The sequence below is a fragment of the Papio anubis genome, chromosome 5 (genome assembly GCF_008728515.1).
Source record: "Papio anubis isolate 15944 chromosome 5, Panubis1.0, whole genome shotgun sequence".
Taxonomy (NCBI): Eukaryota; Metazoa; Chordata; class Mammalia; order Primates; family Cercopithecidae; genus Papio; species Papio anubis.
In genome coordinates, this window is record NC_044980.1 from 68,229,345 (window position 1) to 68,253,386 (window position 24,042).

Sequence of the window (24,042 nt, forward strand, 5' to 3'; positions counted from 1 at the left end):
CACTGCAAGCTCCGCCTCCCGGGTTCACGCCATTCTCCTGCCTCAGCCTCCTGAGTAGCTGGGACTACAGGCGCCTGCCACCTCGCCCGGCTAGTTTTTTGTATTTTTTAGTAGAGACGGGGTTTCACTGTGTTAGCCAGGATGGTCTCGATTTCCTGACCTCGTGATCCACCCGTCTCGGCCTCCCAAAGTGCTGGGATTACAGGCTTGAGCCACCGCGCCCGGCCAGAAATATTCTTAAGTCATTGCAACTTCTGAACAGAGACAGCAATTTTAGGAAACAAGTTAGGATGAGTTAAAGAGCCAGGAAAAGTATACCATTGGCAGTAGTGATCAGCTCAGTAGAGTCAGGGGTACCTAACTTTAGAAAAATGACATTGCATTTGAGTAGCCCAGCAATTTATTACTCAGTGAGGCAGCTAGGAGGAGAGAATGTTACCTGCCCACTGGGGCTTTAAAAGACCATGCAGTGCATAATCTCTCCATTAGTTCTGGCCTTGCCATCCCTGATCCTTCTTCTATTACACACTCATCAGACAAGCCTGTGGTTATTTATTTCCCCTTCAAAGTTCTCTTTAATGCTCATTTTAACTGATTCTCTCTCTGAATCTGGATAAACATAGAAGATGGAGGCTGCAAAAGGGAAAAGGAAAGTGAGATTCAAGTTGTATTTACAACTCTCAGATAAATAGTCCTGAGGTAAAAGAAGCAGCCTACTGGTAATAATTGTATAATTCAATTAATCATTACTCCCTGTCAACAAGTATCTTCTAGATGACCAAAAACTGACTATGAGACCAGTGATGCCCACTGTATTAGTCAGGATCCTCCAGAAAAACAGAACCAATGGGATGTGTACATATGTAGAAAGAGATTTATTATAAGGAATTGGCCCCCACAATTATGGAAACTGGCAAGTGCAAATATGCAGTGTGACCTGTCAGGCTCGAGAGACAGAGAGCCAATGGTATAGTTCCAGTCTAAAGGTCAACAGGCAGAGAAGCAGAACAGCCAATAGTACAGATGAAATTTAAAGGCCAGCAGGAAATCATCTGGGAGAGCGAATGGTGCTGATAAAATCTAAAGACAGTCTGCTATAGAATTCTCTCTTACGGGGAGAGGCAGGTCTTTTTGTTCTACTCAGGTCTTCAACTGATGAGGCCTACCCACATGATGGAGGGCAGTCTGCTTTACTCAGGTCCACTGACTTTAATGTTAATTTCATTCAAAAACACTCACAGAAATATCCAGAATAATGTTTGACCAACTATCTGAACATTCGGTGACCCAGCCAAGTTGACACATAAAATGAACCATCATGCCCCCCTAATTTTGACACACCCATGTCTCCATTATCTCTCCAGGCATATCACTAAACTCTCCAAACAAACCAAAATCTATTCATGTAAAGTTTTAAAACTGCTTGCCATATAGCATACATGTAAAGAACTAGAAATGGTATTTTATAAGACCCAACAAAAATGAGGAGAATAAAATATTTTTAAAGATTGCTGCCTACATTTAAAAAAATCAAGATGACATATATCAAATCAAAGATCCCCTATTTCTTCATTGTTTGTTCTTATTTAAAATAGCTCATCATTTCTAAAATGTCTTCTTTAAAGTTGAAATGTCAATATTGGTATCTGGGGAGAATTTATTTAGAAACCTGTTTCATAATTATTTAGAATTTACTTAGAAATCTAATTCCAGTTGCAAAACAACAAATTAAAAAAAAAAAAAAAACTCTGAGAAAGTGCCTTTTCAGGTATCTTAATTTCTTTATCTGATAAAGTCAGTTTCTCTCATATAGTTAAATTTCAAAAGGTTTATTTTGATAGGATAAAAGAAAACAATGAAAGAAGCAACATTCATCAATTTATAAAAGAGTATTAATTAAAATTTACTACAGATGTTCAAACACTGGGATTACATTACCTTTTACTGTAGACAAAAGTGGGGATATAAAAGAAAGTTAAAGGAGGTATCTATTTTTCCAATGAAAGTTTTTAAAAAATAAACAAATATCCAATACTTCACTTATCCTTCTTAACGTAATTTTACAACAAGCCCATACTCAGCAGATGGCTACTTTACTATCTGATGATAAAGTTTTGAAGAATACATTTATTAACTCTTCAAGTCCTTTAAGGCAATTGTTCCAAGCTGACTGAATATTAGAAATTAATTGGAAGGTTTTTGAAAACTGAACATTCCCAGGTTCCACCCAAGTATGGGTCTGAGCATCCATATATTTAAAAAGCTACCCAAATGGGTCTGATAATCAAACTTTTTAAACCATGTTCTGAGGTATAATACAGTTCCTGGGACAATAATCACATAGCAAATGTGTCTGAAATAAACGGAAAGAAAAATAATTATTACCTCCTATTTCACACTTACTGAAGCCAGAGGAAATAAATGTTATGTTTTCTGATCTCAGAAGTTACAAAACTAATTTTTAAGTGAGTTATTAGAAGCCAAATATAGAGCTCTCAATTTCAAGGAAAGATATTTGGTGTTAAATGTTTTGGTTTTTATCAGAGATCATTTATTTGATACACTTTCCTAGGTATGATATTAAGTAGACCTTCATATTAACTTTTGGGAAATGCTGTCAGTTTCTGCTACTACAATGTATGTATCTTCCCTTCCCTTCCTTATCTCTAGTTAGCTAACTTATTTATACCAGGGTGCTAACAGAATAATTCCTTACTTTTCCCCATGACATTTACTTAAAAAAAAAAAATATATATATATATATATATATAGAGAGAGAGAGAGAGAGAGAGAGAGAGATCTTTCTAACTTTTTGATGTGGGTGTTCAGTGCTATAAATCTCTCTCTTAACACTGCCTTAGCTGTGTTCCAAAGATTCTGGTAAGTTGTGTCTTCGTTCGCATTAATTTCAAAGAACTTCTTGATATCTGCCTTAATTTCATTATTTACCCAAAAGTCCTTCAGGAGAAAGTTGTTTAATTTCTGTGTAATTGTACGGTTTTGAGCAATTTTCTTGGCCTTGACTTCTATTTTTATTGCGCTGTGGTCCAAGAGTGTGGTTGGTATCATTTCAGTTTTTTGAGTTTCCTGAAAATTGTTTCATGTCCGATTGCAGGGTCAATTTTAGAGTATGTGCCATGTGGCAATGAAAAGAATGTATATGCTGTTGTCTTCCAGTGGAGAGTTCTGTAGATGTCTACTAGGTCCATTTGGTCAAGTGTTGAGTTGAGGTCCTGAATCTCTTTGTTAATTTTCTGCCTCAATAATCTGTCTTATACTGTTGGTGTGGTGTTGAAGTCTCCCAGTATTATTGTGTGGGAGTCTAAGCCTCTTCTTAGGTCTCTAAGAACTTGCTCTATGAATATGGGTGCACCTGAGTTGGGTGCATACAGATATAAGACAGTTGGGTCTTCTTGTTGAATGGAATCCTTTACCATTATGTAGTGCCCTTCTTTTTCTTGCTATGGACTAGGGAAGGGAATGCCCCTCTTTGTCTTTTCTGATCTTTGTTTCTAAAAGGCTGTTTTGTTTGAAATTAGGACTGCATCACCTGCTTTTTTCTGTTTTCTATTTGCTTGGTGGATTTTTCTCCAACCTTTTATTTTGAGCCTATGGGTATCACTGTATGTGAGATGGGTCTCTTGAAGACAGCTTATCTCTGGGTCATACCTCTTTATTCAGCTTGACACTCTGTGCCTTTTAATGGGGACATTTAGTTCATTTATATTGAAGGTTAGTACTGATATGTGTGAATTTGATCCTGCCATCATGTTGTTAGCTGGTTATCATGCAGATTTGTTTGTGTGGTTGCTTTATACTGTCACTGGTCTGTGTACTTAAGTGTGTTTGTGTTGTGGCTGGTAACAATCTTTACTTTTCATATTTAGTGCTTCTTTTAGGAGCTCTTGTAAGGAAGTTCTGGTGGTAATGAATCCCCTGATCATTTCCTTGTCTCAAAAGGATCTTATTTCTCAAATTAACAACCAAACATCACAACTAGAAGAACTGGAGAAGCAAGAGCAAAGCAACCTCAAAGCTAGCAGAAGACAAGAAATATCCAAAAATCAGAGCTGAACTGAAGGAGACAGAGACACAAAAACCATACAAAAGATCAACAAATCCAGGAGTTGGTTCTTTGGAAAAAATTAATAGGACAGACAGAATTCTAGGTAGACTAATAAAGAAGAAAAGAGAGAATATCCAAATAAACATAATTAGAAATGGCAAAGAAGATGTTACCACTGACCCCACAGAAATGCAAATAGCCATCAGAGACAACTATCAACACCTCTATGCATATAAATCTAAAATTCTAGAAGAAATGGATAAATTCCTGGACACATACATCCTCCCAAAACTAAATCAGGAAGAAATTGAATACTTAAATAGACCAATAATGAGTGCTGACATTAAATCAGTAATAAACAGCCTACCAACTAAAAAAAGCCCAGGACCAGAGAGATTCACAGCTGAATTACAACAGATGTACAAAGAAGAGTTGGTGCCATTCCTACTGAAGTTATTACAAAAAATTGAGGAGGAGAGACTCATCCCCAAGTCATTCTATGAGGCCACCATAATCCTGATACTAAAACCTGGCAGAGCCACAACAAATAAAGAAAACTTCAGGTTAATATCCTTGATGAACATAGATGCTCATCAAAATTCTCAACAAAATACTAACAAACCAAAAGTGAATTAGCACAACAAAAAGCTAATTCACCACGATAAAGTAGGCCTTATCTCTGGAATGCTTCAACATATTCAAGTCAATAAATGTGACTCACCACATAAACAGAAATAAAGACAAAAACCACATGATTATCCCAACAGATGCAGAAAAGGCTTTCAATCAAATTCAAATCATTTCATGTTAAAAACCTTCAATAACCTAGGCATTGAAGGAACATACTTCAAAATAATAAGAGCCACCTATGACAAAGCCGCAGTCACCATCAAACTTCATACTGAATGGGCAAAACTTGGAAGCATTCCCCTTGAAAACCAGAACAAGATAAGGATGCCCTCTCTCACCACTCCTATTCAACATAGTATTGGAAGTCCTGGCCAGAACAGTCAGGTAAGAGAAAGAAATAAAAGGCATCCAAATAAAAAAAGAGGAAGTCAAACTAATCCCTGTTGGCAGATGACATTATTCTATATCTAGAAAACCCCACAGTCTCTGCCCAAAAGCTCCTTGAGCTGATAAGCAACTTCAGCAAAGTTTCAGAATACAAAATTGATGTACAAAAATCAGTAGCATTTCTATACACCAAGAGCAACACCAAACTGACAGTCAAAAGTAACACAGTCCCATTCATAATTGGTAAAACAACAACAAAACAAAAACAAAAACAAACAAAAAACTAGGAATTCAGCTAACTAGGAAGGTGAAAGATCTCTACAATGAGAATTACAAAACACTGCTCAAAGAAATCATATGTGACCCAAATAGAAGAACATTCCATACTCATGAATAGGAAGACTCAATATTGTTAAAACGGCCGTATCACCCAAAGCAATTTACAGATTCAGTGCTATGACATCCTTCACAGAACCAGAAAAAACTATTCTAAAATTCATATGGAACCAGAAAGGAGCCCGAATAGCCAAGGCAATTCTAAGCAAAAAGAAAAAGCAGGAGGAATCACATTGCCTGTCTTCAAACTGTAAAAAGCTACCATAACCAAATCAGCATGGTACTGGTACAAAAATAGAAACATAAACCAATGAAACAGAAGAGAAAGCCCAGAAATACAGCTACACACCTATGACAATCTGATCTTTGGCAAAGCTGACAAAAACGAGCAATGGGGAAAGAATTCCTCATTCAATAAATGGTGCTGGGATAACTGGCTAGTATATACAGAAGGTTGAAACTGAACCCCTTTCTTATACCTTATATAAAAATCAACTCAAGACGGATTAAAGATCTAAATATAAAACCTAAAACTATAAAACCCTGGAAGATAACCTAGGAAATACTATTTTGGACATAGGAACTGGCAAAGATTTGATGATGAAAATTCCAAAAGCAATCACAAGAAAAACAAAAATTAACAAATGGGACCTAATTAAACCAAACAGCTTCTGCACAGCAAAAGAAACTATCAACAGAGTAAACAGGCAACCTACAGAATGGTACAAAACGTTTGACAGGCAACCTACAGAATGGGAGAAAATGTTTGCAAACTATACATCTGACAAAGGTCTAATATACAGAATCTACAAGAAACTTACACAAATGTATAAACAAAAAACACCTCCATTAAAAAGTGGGCAATAGCCGGGCACAGTGGCTCACGCCTGTGATCCCAGCACTTTGGGAGGCCGAGGCGGGCAGATCACCTGAGATCAAAAGTTCAAGATCAGCCTAATTAACATGTAGAAACTCTATCTCTAATAAAAATACAAAAAAATTAGCCAAGCATGGTGGCGCATGCCTGTAATCCCAGCTACTCGGAAGGCAGAGGCAGGAGAATTCTTTGAACCTGGGAGGCAGAGATTGCGGTGAGCTGAGATTGTGCCATTGCACGCCAGACTGTGCAACAAGAGCAAAACTCCATCTCAAAAAAAAAAAAAAAAAAAAAAGTGGGCAAAATACATGAACAGACACTTTTCAAAAGAAGACATATACGTGGTCAACAAGCATACGAAAAAATGCTCAATGTCACTAATTATTCAGGAAATGCAAATCAATGAGATACCAGCTCACACCAGTCAAAATGGCTATTAAAAGTTAAAGAATAACAGGCCAGGTGCAGTGGCTTATGCTAGTAATCACAGCACTTTGGGAGGTCAAAGTGGGCAGATCGCTTGTGGTCAGGAGTTTGAGACCAGCCTGGCCAACACAGCAAAACTCTGTCTCTGCTAAAAATACAAAAATTACCCAGGCATGGTGGCACGTGGTAGAATACTATGCAGTCATAAAAAAGAATGAGATTATGTCTTTGCAGCAACATGGATGGAACTGGAGGCCATTATCCTTAGCAAATTAATGCAGAAACAGAAAACCAAGTAATGCATATTCTCACTTAAAGTAGGAGCTAAATCATGAGAACACATGGACAGAAGGAGGGGAAACACAGATACTGGAGCTTGCTTGAGGGAGAATGATGGGAGAAGGAAAAGGTTCAGAAAAAAAAAAACTGTCAGGTACTATGCTTAGTACGCAGGTGATAATAATCTGTACACCAAAAAAATTTGATTGTCAGAAATCTACATGCAGTTTGAAATGACATAAATGTCAAAATCATATTTTAAAAGACAAAAAAAAGTAAAAATTATTAGTATGTGTGTGTGTGTGCGTGTGCATACACATACATACACTCACACACAAGACAACAGAAGTGTCTTTTCAGTGGCCTATATCTCAAATTATACCATACAGGCTATATCTTCTTCACAAGTTCAAGAATAATCCCTAATATAAAATGGAGATGAAACTCATAATTATTACATCCTATTTTAACCTCTATTCCTCTCATATCTGCATCTCTACTAAAGGGCGAAAAACATAAGAGGTATAAGAGTAGACAAAAGAAAACACAGTTCACTTTTGAACAACACAGGCTTGAACTGTGTGGGTTCACTTACACATGAATTTTTTTCAACCCCTGCCACCCCTGGGAAAGCAAAACCAATCCCTCCTCTTTCTCTCTTTTTCTTCCCCAGTCTACTCAACGTGAAGATGATAGGATGAAGATCTTTATGATGACCCCCTTGCACTTAATGAATAGTAAATATATTTTCTCTTCTTTATCATCTTAACATTTTCTTTTCTCTATCTTACTGTGTTGTAACAATACAGTATATAATACATATAAAAACTAAATATGTATTGACTATCAGTAAGGCTTCCAGTCAACAGTAGGCTATTAGTAGTTTAGTTTTGGGAGAGTCAAAAGTTGTATGTGGATTTCTGACTGCACAAAGGGTCAGCATCCCTAACTCCCAAATTGTTCAAGGGTCAACTGTATTTTAAATCCTCCCTCCTAAAACAATTGTTTTCATCAAAGTTTCAGCAAAGAAATAGAATGACTGGTTAAGAAAGAGGTAAAAATTAATAAGAAAAGAGGAAAGAAGCAAAATAATAGACAAAAAGAATAAGAATTAGCAATTTGCCACTCTGATAGCATTTCCAATTTTTAATGAGTGTGTATTCAATCAACACACTACACACCTGTAATATTGTATCCTCGCTAAGAATAGGCATCATCCTATTTTTACTCATTTGCTCTTGCAGATCCTCTTTGAGCTTAAATCCAAGTTGAATCTCAGGAGAAGGCATGCCTAGAATGAAACATAATCATAAAACATTGGCAACAGTTTTATTGCTCTGCTTGGCAATGGCCCAAGAATTTTATAGGCATGCAAAATGTCATTAAGAATCATCTAGAATATCATAATTTCTTTTCTTATTTCTTCTTAAAAAAAGGGGGATATATGTGCAGAACGTGCAGGTATATGTGTGCCACACATAGGTATATGTGTGCCATGGTGGTTTGCTGCACCTATTGATGCATCCTCTAAGTTCCCTCCCCTCACCCCTCAACCCCCAACAGGCCCAGGTGTGTGTGTGTGTGTTCCCCTCTCTGTGTCCATGTGTTCTCAATGTTCAACTCCCACTTATGAATGAGAACATGCAGTGTTTGGTTTTCTGTTCCTGTGTTAGTTTGCTGAGGATGATGGTTCCCAGCTTCATCCATGTCCCTGCAAAGGACTGAGATTGTGGCTGCATAGTATTTCATGGTGTATATGTACAACATTTTCTTTATCCAGTCTATCATTGATGGGCCTTTGGGTTGGTTCCAGGTCTTTGCTATTGTAAATAGTGCTGCAGTAAACATACATGTGCATGTGTCTTTATAGTAGAATGATTCATAATCCTTTGGGTTTACACCCAGTAATGGAATTGCTGGGTCAAATGGTATTTCTGGTTCTAGATCCTTGAGGAATCGCTGTACTATCTTCCACAATGGTTGAACTAATATACATTCCCACCAACAGTGTAAAAGCATTCCTATTTCTTCACAGCCTTGCCAGCATCTATTGTTTCCTGACTTTTTAATAATTACCATTCTGACAGGCATGAGATGGTATCTCCTTGCGGTTTTAATTTGCATTTCTCTGATGATCAGTGATGTTGAGCTTGTTTTATATGTTTATAGTATATCATAATTTCTTAACTGCCACTTTTATCTGTTAATATTTTTTAATTATTAAGAGGAAACACATATCCTACATTGAACGAAATAATACTTGATATTTCTTTGTCTCAGGATGAATAAAGGCAATCAATATGCATAGAAAGTACATAGATAACTTTCCAAGTTCATAGAAAAATATCCAAAGAAATTACTAGATTTTTGGTTTTTGAACATCTGAAGCAACAACGGAAAGGAAAGGAATATAGAAATATACCCCCGTATAGATCACAAGATGAGAATGGATTCAAGGAAATCCAAACAGTAGTAAACAGCTTGTTATAGACTGAATGCCTGTGCACACCTGCCCCAGCCAAATTCATATGCTGATGCCCTACCCGCCAATGTGATGATAATAGAAGGTAAGATCTTTGGGAGGTAGTTGGGTTTAGATGAGGTATTGAGGGTGAAGCCCTCATAATCCCTCCTGGAATTAATATCCTTATAAAAAGAGAGAAAAACCAGACCTCTCTCTCCCTGAGCACAAAGAGGAGGTCATGTGAGCACACAGCAATGTAGCAGCCATCCGCACAATCCAGGAAGAGGGTCCTCACCAAGAACCAAATCTGCCAGCACCTTGATTTTGGATTTCTCATCCTCCAGAACTGTGAAAACTACATGTCTGTAGATCAAACTATCCAGTTTATAGGATTTTGTTATAGCAGCCCAAGTTGACTAAGACACAGCTCATCACACAACACAGGAAAAGGAAGAGATCTCTCAGAAATAACTATCTATCTATCTATCTATCTACACATACATTTCTTCCATTAGAATTCCAGAAAACCACCCAGTTCAGAGAAAAACCCACTAACAAAAGTTGGAAGAAGGTAAATCGGAAGAACACTGTGATTAATGTCATACTGCATTGAGCTTGCTGTTTGTACCAAAGAAACTTAGGATGAATGCTGTGGCCAATTACTCTGTATGACAGCATATCTTCCCTACCATATATAGAAATATATTATACTAAAGTTAAGGATAATAAAATAATGTAATGACGAAACAGTCACAGAAATAGTCAAACAGGTCAATGAAACAAAACAATAAGTAGAAAATGGACATACATACATACATATAAATGGAAATTTAATATATGACAATGGTATTTTAAACCATGGCAACAAGATGGATTATTCAATAAATGATATTGAGAAAATTGGTTAACCATTTCAAAAAAATAAAGTTTGAACCCTACCTTTCTCATATGCCAAAATACTCCAAATGTTAAAAAATAAAAGCTATAAATATAATCAATGGAAATAAAGATTAAAAATATCTCTTTATGGTTTTGAGGTCACTGAAGTATTTCTAAGTCTGATAGAGAAAGAACAAACCCTAAAAGAGAAGACCAACAGCTTTTACTACACAAAAACTTAAAATTTCTTCACTGCAAAATATATCATGAATAATATTAAAAGATAACCAGAAAACTGGGTAAAACTATTCACAATATATATGACAAAGATTTGCTATCTTTAATATATAAAATGCTCTTATAAATCAATAATAAAATGAAAATAATTTGGAGACAGATGCAGGCAATTCACACACAAAAATAATTATGAATTATCAATACTAAAATAGGCCTAACACTGGTATTCTTTGAAAATGCAAAACTAAATCAGATACTTTTTATTTGACACAGACTGAATTATGTCCTGTATTGATTGTAGGGAGAAGGAGACATCTTTTTAGGGGGAAATATATGTCAAGAGCTGAGCACAAAGTTTTAGATAGTTATTCTAAGGAAATAATCAGAAAAGCAGGCAAAGGTATAACTATTAATATATTCATATTTTGTAATAGTATTGAAAAACATTAAATATCATTAATTCATTAAATAAGGTACATTCATACAATGGAATTGTTGGGAATAGGCCCACCAAAATCTGGCCATAAACTGGCCCCAAACCTGGCCATAAACAAAATCTCTGCAGCACTGTGACATGTTCATGATGGCCAAAACACCCATGCTGGAAGGTTGTGGGTTTACCGGAATGAGGGCAAGGAACACGTGGCCCACCCAGGGCAGAGAACTGCTTAAAGGCGTTCTTAAACCACAAACGACAGCATGAGCAATCTGTGCCTTAAGGACATGCTCCTGCTGCAGATAACTAGGCCAACCCATCCCTTTATTTCAGCCCATCCCTTCATTTCCCATAAGAGATACTTTTAGTTAATCTAACATCTATAGAAGCAATGCTAATGACTGGCTTGCTGTTAATAAACATGTGGGTAAATCTCTGTTCAGGGCTCTCAACTCTGAAGGCTGTGAGACCCCTGATTTTCCACTTCACACCTCTATATTTCTGTGTGTGTGTCTTTAATTCCTCTAGCGCTGCTGGGTCAGGGTCTCCCTGACCAAGCTGGTCTTGGCAGGAATAATACGTAGCAATGTAAAAGGATGAGGTAGACTCCAACATGGACCTAGTACCTCTTTTGTATACCAGCAGGTGGAGAGACTCCGTTGATCGCCATGGTCAACAAAATCCCTAAGGACTTTTTGTTGACCAAGGAGTCAATACTAAGAACAATGACCATATTAATTTGAAGGCAGCAGGCAGGATGGTCATGTGGTACAGTTTAGGATTAGGAGTCATACACCACTTAGTAAACTAATGAAGGCCTATTGTGAATGACAGGGTTTGTCAATGAGACAGATTAGATTCCAATTTGACAGGCAACCAATGACACAAGCACAAATGTGGATGAAGATAAAACTGATGTGTTCCAAGAGGAGATAGGAGGTGTCTACTTAAAAGAAAACCTAAGACTCTGACATCTGGTTTCAGGTGAGACCTAGCATACTGACAGCTATGGTGGCTATGGTGAGAAAGGTGGAGGAGGCCTTCTGCTTGAGAAGGGTAGAGGGAACAGTAAAGGGGACTTTGTCTTACACCTTAGGTATGCACTCAGCCACAATGCATAGAGCACCAAGGAGGCTTTTGAGATCACTGATTTGAGAAGACCTTGAACAGCATTTCTGGACCTGCCCTGGGCCAGAGGGGAGCCCAGTGCCCTGAAGGGTGGGTTCCAGACCTGACAGCATTCACCACAAGCTGACTGAAGAGCCCTAGGGCATTAAGTGAACACTGGCAGTAGCCTGGCAGTATTCCGCCTTGGACCTATGGTAGTGGTGGCCATGGGGTTGAGGCTCTTCCACCCATGGAAAGGGGAAGGAAGAGTGGGAAGGACTGTGTCTCTTGGTTTGAATGCCACCTCAGCCACAGTAGAATAGAATACCAGGTAAATTTCTAAGGGTTTTTATTCCAGTCTCTGGCTCCCAGACAGCATCTCTAGACCTGCGTGAGGATTAGGGGAGCTCACTGCACTGAAGGGAAGGACACAAGCCTGGCTGGTTTTGCTACCTGCTGATTGTAGAGCTGTAGTGAACATAGGTGGTAGCCAGGTAATGGCTACAGCAGGCCTTGGGCAAGACTCAGTACCCTGCTGGGTTCAGGTCTGAACCAGTGGTGGTGGCTACGGGAGTACTTTAGGTCTATCCCAGTGGTGGACAGTATTACCCTGATATCACAGAATGGGAGAAAATATTTGCAAACTATCCATGTGACAAGGAATTAATAACCAGAATACCTAAGGAGTTCAAACAACTCTATAGGAAAAAAATACAATAGTTGGATTTTAAAATGGGCAAAAGATCTGAACAAACATGTCTCAAAAGAAGACATACAAATGATAAACAGATATATGAAAAGGTAGTCAACATCATGGATCATCAGAGAAATACAAATCAAAACTACAATGAAATATCATCTCACTCCAGTTAAAAATGGCCTTTATGCAAACAACAGGCAATAACAAATGCTGGTGAAGATGTGGAGAAAAGTGAACCATCACACACTGTTGGTGGGAATGTAAATTAGTACAATCACTGTGGAAAACACTTTGGCAATCCCTCACAAAAACAGAAATATAGCTACCATACAATCCAGCAATCCCACTCCTAGGTATCTGGGATTTTCCTTTCCAAAAGAAAGAAAATCGATATATTAAAGAGATATCTGAACTCCCATGTTTATTTTAGCACTATTCACAAGAACCAAGATTTGCAAGCAACCTAAGTGTCCATCAGCAGATAAATGGATAAAGGAAATGTGATATATATACACAGTAGAGTACTATTCAGCCATGAAAAAGAATGAGATTCTATCATTTGCAACGTGGATGGAACTGCAGGTCACAAGTGAAATAAGCCAGGAACAAAAACACAAACTTCACATATTCTCACTTATTTGTGGGAACCAAAAATCACAACAATTGAACTCATGGAGATAAGAAGTAGAAGGATGGTTACCAGAGGCTGGGAAAAATATTGGGGGCTGAGGAGGATGTAGGGATGGTTAATGGGTACAAAAAAAATAGAAAGAATGAATAAGACCTACTGTTTGCTAGCACAACAGAGTGAGTAGAGTCAAAATTAATTAATTGTACATTGTAAAATAATAAAAGAATATAATTGAATTGTTTGAAATATAAAGGATAAATGCTTAAAGTGATGGATACCCCATTTACCCTGATGTGATTATCATGCCTAAATATCTCATATACCCCATAAATATATACACCTACTATGTACCCACAAACTTAAAAATTAAAAATTAAAAAAAGAAAGAAAACCTGGTACTTTACTCCATAACTCTATTTTTACAGACCAGAAATACATTCTCAGTTAGAAAACAATTTCATTCTACCATATCCTAATATAGCATAGTTTTCTCTATTGTTTCATTTTCCCTTCTCTATTCCTTTACTGCAGGGGTCCCCTATCTCTGGACCATGGACCAGTACCCATCCGTGGCCTGTTATGAATCAGGCTACACGGTAGAAGGTAAGCAGCAGGCAAGCCACCATTATTACCTGAGCTCCACCTCCTATCTCATCAGTAGTAGCATTAGATTCTCATAGGAGTGCAAACCCTACTGTTAACTGCACATGCGCGGGATCCAGGTTGCACACTCTTTATAAGACTCTAATGCCTGATGACCTGAGATGGAGCAGTTTCATCCTAAAACCATACCCCCAACCACCATCCTTGGAAAAATTATCTTCCATGAAATTGGGCCCTGGTGCCAAAAAGGTTGGAGACCGCTGCTTTACTGTACATAAAGTAACTAGTGTATGTACACAAACATATTGCATTCTTTTGTTTTACTATATGGCCAGTGAAAGGTTTTGACTGACATCAAATGAAGTTAGGAGGGAAAAAAACACTGGCTATGTGAAAATACCCACTTTCTCCATTAGTAGCATGCTCACTCAGCTCTTACCTTTATAATGCAGTAAGTTATTTTGCTCTATTTTAACACACACACACACAAAAAAAAACATAAAAATCCTTGCATGCCTTGTTTGACTGGAGAATTTTAGTGTTTTTCATTTATCTTTGCAAAACCAAGGACAATTTTATAACTTTTTTTGTATGTAGATGTTGAATGTAGAGCAATCTGTCATTTAGTAGAAATAAATGAGTCTAAAAAATGATTGCTAGTTTTCCTTTTGAATCATGGATCTTGTGCTTAAATAAACTTCATTGGGAGTAGAATTATAGGGAAGAGTAAGGAACATGACCTTTCATTTTCTACATGATATACTTTTATATTTTAATATTTTTAATAACCAGCGACATAGTAAAGATTTATCCATTTGGAAAAGAAAAGAAAAAAATTAAACTTGGTTGGAATATTGAAACAGACCTCTAACTCCTTTCTAGTGGTACTTTATATATCATAAGAAGGCATCCTGGAGATCAATATTATACACTGTCCCTTCCAATTACATGTGAGAAAAAGCACTCCAAGATGAAACTGTAACTTCCCACCTAGGTATCAGGTGAGATGATGTACAGTGAAAAGACTGTGAACCATAAATACACAAAAGTTAGAAGACCTTTGTGGATGTTTAGGAATTTTGTTTTTCTATTTCACGCTTATTTCCACACATCCTCCAAAAAAAGATTTTTTTAAAGGCTCACAGGAAGAAACTATAAAGAGAAACAACCTATCATTTAAACAACTACCACAGAATTGGTCTTTCTGAACAAGGACTATCGGTGATAGATTTTTCTAGAAATGTTTAAATCAACCTAGAAGTGGCCTCAGGAAGTTTGGTGAATTGGTAGAAGAAAGGCACGTTTACAATACATATTTACTAAGGATGTGTGTGCCCTAATTTTAATCTAGAAAAATAAGACTGGTTATTAAAAAGCATTATTTACTTTTACAAATAGACAGGTTCTAAGGTTAGGCTAGAGATTTGGAAAAGAAAAAAGGTTATATGGGTGGCACTTCAATACCTCCGTTGCCCTTTCTAGGAACCTTTAGCATCTTGTGGAAGTTATGATCCCCAATGCTGTCCCTAGTATAACAGGCCCTAATAAACTAAGTCTGTTAAAATTAAGGAACAAGACTAAGGATGAAAAGAGGAGTTAATGAAATGGTAATCAGCAGGTCCTTGAATAACTTCCTTTCAACATTGATTTTAAAAAATCAACTCACGCCTGTAAACCCAGCATTTTGAAAGGCCGAGGTGGGCGGATCACGAGGTCAGGAGTTCGAGACCAGCCTGGCCAATATGGTGAAACCCCATCTCTACTAAAAATACAAAATTCAGCCGGGTCTAGTGGTGCGCACACATAGTCCCAGTTACTCGTGAGGCTGAGGCAGAAGAATCACTTGAACCGAGGAGGCAAAGGTTACAGTGAGCCGAGATCATGCCACTGCACTCCAGCCTGAGCAACAGAGCGAGACTCCGTCTCAAAAAAAAAAACATCAATTCCCAGCATGGGCCACTGTCTGTGGAATTTGTATGTTCTCCCCATGTTTGCATGGCTTTCCTGCAGGTACTCCAGTTTCTTCCCACATCCCAAAGATCTGCCTGTTAGGTTCAGTGGCATGTCTAAATGGTCCCAATACAAGTGTGTGTATGTGTGTCTGTGTGTGTGTGTGAGTGTGTGTGTGTGTGTGTGCGTGCGTGCATTCTTCAATGGAGTGGCCTCCAGTCCAGGGTTGACTCCTGCCTTGAGCCCTGAGCTGCCAGGATAGGCTTCAGTGACACTCAACCCTGAAGTGGAATAACTGGGTAAACAATTACGTTACTCATTTGTATTAATCTTTCTTAAATGTATATATAGCTCACATTTATTTCAATGTTTACTATCAGAAGTGTGTTGGTATTTATTTAGGTTCAGTGATGTTCTTGTGACCAGAAATATGTTATAGAAGCTTAACGGTTATTTATAACAATTAGCTTATGGTAAAATTGGTTTCCTTATAATTTATTTTGCTTAAAGTCTCAGTTTCCAAGAACCTATCAATGACATTAAATGAGGACTTACTGGGAAACTAAAGGGACTACTTAATGAAAAGAATCATTCTCACCTTCGCACATTCCTCTTGTATCAGGATGCAGACTGAACTCAGATTTAAGAGCTGTGTCTTGATCAAACAGCAACCTTTCAAATACCAAAAGGGAAGACACAAGTTGTTAATGTATCTTAAACAAAGACTACATTTTAACCATCATTTGTATTATACCAAAGCTTGCTAAAATTCTTAGTTATACCACTATTAATGTTTCTATTTCAAAGTGTTATTTCAGAAATGTACAATTTGATTGAAAACACACCCAAGATGAAAAATAAAGACTCATGTATATAGTCATGTTAATTTTACAAATATTCTGTTATTATTTTTTAATATTTGGGGGTAAGGGACAAATATCACTGTCTCTAGTCTAATAAACCTTAATAACTTTTTGAAAAGAGATAAAACGAGATCATTTGAGGGACCAGTGTTCGTGGCTTTTTTTCCTTCACATTTCTCTATACCAGAGAACTTGAGATTAATATTCCAGGATTACATCTGAGTATATGTTTTCATAGTATGCACTGACAGAATTCCTTTATTTATTTATTTTGAGACACGGTCTCTCTCTGTCACCCAAGCTGTAGTGCAGTGGCATGACCTTGGCTCACTTCAAACTCTGGGCTCAAGAGATCCTCCGGCCTCAGCCTCCCAAGTAGCTGGGACTACAGGTGTGCACCACCATGCCTGGCTATTTTTTTAATATATTTTTTTGTAGAGCCAGGGTCTTATCATGTTGCCCAGGCTGGTCTTGAACTCCTGAGCTTAAATGATCCTGCCTTGACCTCCCAAAGTGCTGGGATTACAGGAATGAGCCACCATACCTGGCCCAGAGTTCCTTTAATTTTTGGATTTACTTCTTACTATGTTCAAGGGAACATCACAGTAACAAAGAGAGAAGACACACAGTCCTTGCCCCCAGGAAGCTCCAAATCTAGTAAGGGATACAGAGCTATGAAAATAAGCATGATATGCCATGAGTATGCTATTAGGCAAACTAAAATATTTATCTTTTCTATTTAAATGGGCAGAAAATGGACAAAAGACTTGAATAGACATTTCTGCAAAGAGGAAATACAAATAGCCAACAAGTACATGAAAAGATGTTCATCATCACTAATCGTTGGGGAAATGCAAATCAAAACCACGAGATACTACTTCATACTCAACAAGATGGCTGTTTATGAAAAATGAAAAATTAAGCCAGATACTGTCACTCATGCTTGTAATCCCAGCTACTTAGGAGGTTGAAGCAAGAAGATGGCTTGAGACCAGTTCAAGGCTGCAGTGAGCTATGATCAGGCCATTGCACTCCAGCCTAAGTGACAAAGTGAGACACTGTCTCAAAAAACAAAAACACACACCCAAAACTTTCCAATAGTTCTCAGCATCAGAAAAATTGGCAATGAAAATGACTCCAGTCCTTAACTTTTCTGTTATAACACACCCTCTGTGAGAGTGAGTACAGACTCCTGCTATAAGAAGAGAAGCATTTTCTTGGCTCTTTTCTATTGACCATTACTAAGGATTAAAAATTCATTATTAGAATATGAATTATACCACAGTTATAGTGCATTTTTCCAAGAAGTAAACCATCTATTAATGTCCCTCCAAAAAGTAAAACTATCTATTAATGTCCCTAAAAGTGTAAGTTTACCTCTTAAAATGTTGTGAGATTTTTGTTTGTTTCTTTGTCTGTTTCTTTTCAGACACAGTCACTCTGTCACCCAGGCTGGAATGAAGTGGTGCCATCTCAGCTCACTACAGCCTCCACCACCCAGGTTCAAGTGATTCTCCTGCCTCAGCCTCCTGAGTAGCTGAGATTACAAGTGCCTGCCACCAGGCCCAGCTAATTTTTATGTTCTTAGTAGAGACAGGGTTTCACCATATTGGCCAGGCTGGTCTCAAACTCCTGACCTTCAGGTCTCAACCTCCCAAAATGCTGGGATTACAGGTGTGAGCCACTGCACCCAACCAAATTTTGTAAGGTTTTTTTTTTATTATTTAAAAATAACACAAAAGGGGTATGGAAGAATTTTAGGGTATAATGACACTATTCTATATCTTGATTGTGATAATAGTTACACAATTATGTTTGTCAAAACTCAGAATTGTATGCTTTAAAAGGTGAACTTTATGTAAATTCCTCCTTGAAGGGTGACAGAATATGCCACCCCAAAATAAGCCACTGTGACATACGGATTACTCTGAGCTAAAGGCAACTTGAAAAACAGCAGATGCTTCCCTTTTTCTCTCGAAACAGCGATAAAACGCGTGAGTTGGAGCAAAGATGGCCGAATAGGAACAGCTCCAGTCTCCAACTCCCCGGCCAGCGAAGACTCCGCATTTCTGTGATTAACTGAGGTGCCTGGGTTCATCTCACTGGGGAGTGCCGGACGACGTGGTGCTGGTCAGCTGTTGCAGCCCGACAGCTGGCGAAGCGCAGGTACGTTTCGCCCGCAGCTTAAGGGGAAGGGAATCCCTTTTCCCAGCCAGGGGAACTGGAGACACAACACCTGAAAATCGGGTAACTTGACCCCAATATTGGCAGCTTTAAGCAAACAGGCAATCGGTAGACCTGAGTTCCACCGGCTGGAGGGTCCCAGGCCCATGGAGCCTCCCTCATTGCCAGCACAGCAGTCTGTGATCTACCCGCAAAGGCAGCAGCGAGGCTGGGGAGGGCTCGGCCATTGCTGAGGCTTGGGTAGGTAAACAAAGCTGCCCACCGGGGTATCACAGCCTCAAGGAAACCCGCTCTGCAGACTCCACCTCTGGGGACAGGGCACAGCTAAACAAATTACCACAACAACAACAGCAGTGTCCTGGCATGTTCACCTTGCCTGGACAGAAGCTTTGAAGAGAGCAGTGGATCTCCCAACACGGAGGTTGATCTGAGAAGGGACAGACTGCCTGCTCAAGTGGGGTCCCTGACCCTGAGTGGCCTGGACTGGGAGACATCCCCACTAGGGGCAGTTCGACACCTGCACCCCCGCTGGTGTGGGTGAGTGGCCTCTGAGAGGAAGCTTCCAAAAGCAAGAATCAGACAGGTACACCGCTGTTCAGAATATTCTATCTTCTGCAGCCTCTGCTGCTGATACCCAGGCAAACAGGGTCTGGAGAGGGACCTCAAGCACTTCAACAGACCTACAGCTGAGGGTCCTGACTGTTAGAAGGAAAACTATCAAACAGGAAGGACACCTACACCAAAACCCCATCAGTACAACACCATCATCAAAGACCAGAGGCGATAAAACCACAAAGATGGGGAAAAAGTGAGGGGCAGTGCTGGAAATTCAAAAATAAGAGCACATCTCCCCGCAAAAGGAGCTTAGTCATCAAGTAAACGGATCAAAGCTGATCGAGACGATCTCTTTGATGAGATGAGAGAAGAAGGCTTCATCCATCGTACCAGAGCTAAAAGTAGTGAATTACTACGCATCTAAAGAAAAGAAACTAAAAATCTTGAAAAAAGTGGAAGATAATCTACAGCTAGAGTAATTACGCGTGAGAAGCGCCTGGCAAACAAATGAAAGAGATGAAACCATGACACGAGAAATACGTGACAAATGCACAAGCTTCAGTAACCGACTCGGATCAACTGGAAGAAAAGAGTATCAGCGATTGAGGATCAAATGAATGAAATGAAGCAGGAAGAGAAACCAAAGAAAAAAAAGAAGAAAAAGAAATGAACAAAGCCTGCAAGAAGTATGGGATTGGCGTAAAAGACCAAATCTACGCCTGATTGGGAGTGCCTGAAAGTGAGGGGGGAAAATGGAACCAAGTTGGAAAACACTCTTCAGGATATCATCCAGAAATCTCCCAACCTAGTAGGGCAGGCCAACATTCAAATCCAGGAAATACAGAGAATGCCACAAAGATACTCTGAGAAGAGCAACCCAAGACAAGGCCACCGCCAGATTCACCAAAGTTGAAATGAAGGAAAAATCTAAGGGCAGCCAGAGAGAAAGGTCGGTTACCCACAAAGGAAGCCCATCGACTCACAGCAGATCTCTCTCGGCAGAAACTCCGCCAGAAGAGAGTGGGGCCAATAGTCACACATTCTTAAAGAAAAGAATTTAAACCCAGAATTTCATATTCCAGCCAAACTAAGTTTCATATGAAGGAGAAATAAAATCCTTACAGATAAGCAAATGCTTAGAGATTTGTCACCACTAGGCCTGGCTCTACAAGAGACCCCTGAAGGAAGCACTCAACATGGAAAGGAACAAACCGGCACCAGCCATTGCAAAACATGCCAAAATGTAAAGACCATCGAGGCTAGGAAGAAACTGCATCAACTAACGAAGCAAAATAACCAGTTAATATCATATAATGGCAGGATCAAGTTCACACATAACAATCTAACCTTAAATGTAAATGGACTAAATGCTCCAATGAAAGGAGGCAGACTGGCAAACTGGAGAAAGTCAAGACCCATCAGTTCGCTGTATTCAGGAGACCCATCTCACACTTAGAGACATACATAGGCTCAAAAAATAAAGGGATGGAGGAAGATTTACCAAGCAAATGGAGAACAAAAGCAGGTTGCAATCCGTCTCTGATAAAACAGACTTTAAACCATCAAAGATCAAAAGAGACAAAGAAGGCCATTACATAATGGTCAAGGGATCAATCTCAACAGGAAGAGCTAACTATCTCAAATATATATACACCCAATATAGGAGCACCTGTAGGATTCATAAAGCAAGTCCTTAGAGATTGGCTGAAAGACTTAGACTCCCATACAATAATAATGGGAGACTTCAACACCCACCGTCAACATTAGACAGATCAACAAGACAGAAAAAGCTAACAAGGATATCCAGGAATTGAACTCATCTCTGCAGCAAGCAGACCTAATAGACATCTATAGAACTCTCCACCCCAAATCAACAGAATATACATTCTTTCAGCACCACATCGCATTTACTCCAAAATTGACCATATAATTGGAAGTAAAGCACTCCTCAGCAAATGCACAAGAACAGAAATTATAACAAACTGTCTCTCTCAGACCACAGTGCAATCAAACTAGAACTCAGGACTAAGAAACTCAATCAAAACCGGCCAACTACATGGAAACTGGTCAACCTGCCCTGAATGACTACTGGGCATAACTAAAATGAAGGCAGAAATAAAGATGTTCTTTTGAAACCAATGAGAACAAAGCAAGATACAACACACCAGAATCTCTGGGACACATTTAAGCAGTGTGTAGAGTGGAAATTATAGCACTAAATGTCGCAAGAGAAAGCAGGAAAGATCAAAAATTGACACTCTAACACGCAGAATTAAAAGAACTAGAGAAGCAAGAGCAAACACATTCCAGCTAGCAGAAGGCAAGAAATAACCAAGATCAGAGCAGAACTGAAGGAGATAGAGACACAAAAAAACCTCCAAAAAATCAATGAATCCAGGAGTTGGTTTTTTGAAAGATCAACAAAATTGACAGACCACTAGCAAGTTCAATAATGAAGAAAAGAGAGAAGAATCAAATCGATGCAATTAAAATGATAAAGGGATATCACCACTGACCCCACACAGAAATACAACCACCATCAGAGAATACTATGAAAACACCTCTACGAAATAAACTGGAAAACCTAGAAGAAATGGATACTCCTCTCCTGGACACTTACACCTTCCAAGACTAAACCAGGAAGAAGTTGAATCCCTTGAATAGACCAATAATAGTAGGCTCTGAAATTGAGGCAATAATTAATAGCCTACCAACCAAAAAGTCCAGGACCAGATGGATTCACAGCTGAATTTCTACCAGAGGTATAAGGAGGAGTTGGTACTGGCCCTTCTGGAAACTATTCCAATCACAGAAAAGAGGGAATCTCCTAACTCATTTTATGAGGCCAACATCATCCGATACCAAAGCCTGGCAGAGACACAACAAAAGAGAATTTTAGACCAATATCCCCGATGAACATCGATGCAAAATCCTCACACAAAATACTGGCAAACCGGATTCAACAACACATCAAAAGCTTATCCACCATGAGATCAAGTGGGCTTCATCCCTGGGATGCAAGGCTGGTTCAACATTCAAGTAAATCCACAGTTATAACCGCATATAAACAGAACCAAAGATAAGAACCACATGATTATCTCAATAGATGCAGAAAAGGCTTTTGGACAAATTCAACAGCCCTTCATGCTAAAAACCCAATAAATTGCATTGATGGAACGCACTCTTCAAGGTTATTTATGACAAACCCACAGCCAATATCATACTGAATGGGCAAAACTGGAAAATTCCCTTTGAAAACTGGCACAAGACAGGGATGTCTCTCTCACCACACTCCTATTCAACATGTTGGAAGTTCTGGCTAGGGCAATTAGGCAAGAGAAAGAAATCAGGGGTATTCAGTTAGAAAAGAAGAAGTCAAATTGTCCCTGTTTGCAGATGACATGATTGTATATTTAGAAAACCCTATCTCAGCCTCCAAAATCTCCTTAAGCTGATAAGCAACTTCAGCAAAGTCTCAGGATACAAAATTAATGTGCAAAAAATCACAAGCATTCTTATACACCAATAACAGATAAAACACAGAGCCAAATCATGAATGAACTTCCATTCACAATTGCTTCAAAGAGAATAAAATACCTAGAATCCAATCCCATAAGGGATGTAAAGGACCTCAAGTAGAAACGCACAAACCACTGCTCAGTGAATGTAAAAGAGGACACAAACAAAATGGAAGAACATACCATGCTCTCATGGCTAGGAAGAATTAATATTGTGAAAATGGCCATACCTTCCAAGTAATTTATAGATTCAATGCCATCCCAGAATAAGCTACCAATGATTTTCTTCACAGAATTGGAAAAACTGTTTTGAAAGTTCAGGCGGAACCAAAAGAGCCCGTGATCTCCAAGACAATCCTAAGTCAGAACAAAGCTGAGGCATCACGCCACCTGACTTCAAACTATACTACAAGGCTACAGTAAACCAAAAACAGCATGGTACTGTACCAAACAGATGAACAATGGAACAGAACAGAGTCCTCAGAAATAATACCACATCTACAGCCATCTGATCTTTGGACAAACCTGAGAAAACAAGAAATGGGGAAAGGACTCTATTTAATAAATGGTGCTGGGAAAATTGGCTAGCCATAAGTAGACAGCTGAAACTGGATCCTTTCTCTTTACCTCTATAATAAACAATTCAAGATGGATTAGAGACTTAAATGTTAGGACCTAATACCTACAAAATCCCAGAGGAAACCTAGGTAAAATTATCTGTGACATAGGCATGGGCAAAGACTTCATGTTCAAAACACCAAAAGCAACGCAGCAAAAGCTAAAATTGACAAATGGGATCTAATTAAACTAAAGAGGTAATACAAAAAGAAACTACCATCAGAGTGAACAGGCAACCTTACAGAATGGGAGAAATTTTGCAATCTACTCATCTGACAAAGGGCTAATATCCAGAA

The 24,042-nt window shown here is 38.7% G+C and overlaps 1 protein-coding gene across 3 annotated transcripts in view; it reads right to left on the reverse strand.

The window, feature by feature from the left end:
• ANKRD31 (ankyrin repeat domain 31) overlaps nt 1-24,042 on the reverse strand; it is a 167,310-nt gene that overhangs the window by 137,580 nt on the left and 5,688 nt on the right. For 2 of the 3 annotated variants that reach the window (XM_031666228.1, XM_031666227.1), the window contains exons 2-3: nt 16,607-16,680; nt 8,183-8,292 (exon numbers count right to left, since the gene is read on the reverse strand). In XM_031666228.1, the coding sequence (XP_031522088.1) occupies nt 8,183-8,292; nt 16,607-16,680 (184 nt within the window). The remainder of the gene's footprint in view (nt 1-8,182; nt 8,293-16,606; nt 16,681-24,042) is intronic. The other variant, XM_031666229.1, reaches the window with a different exon arrangement.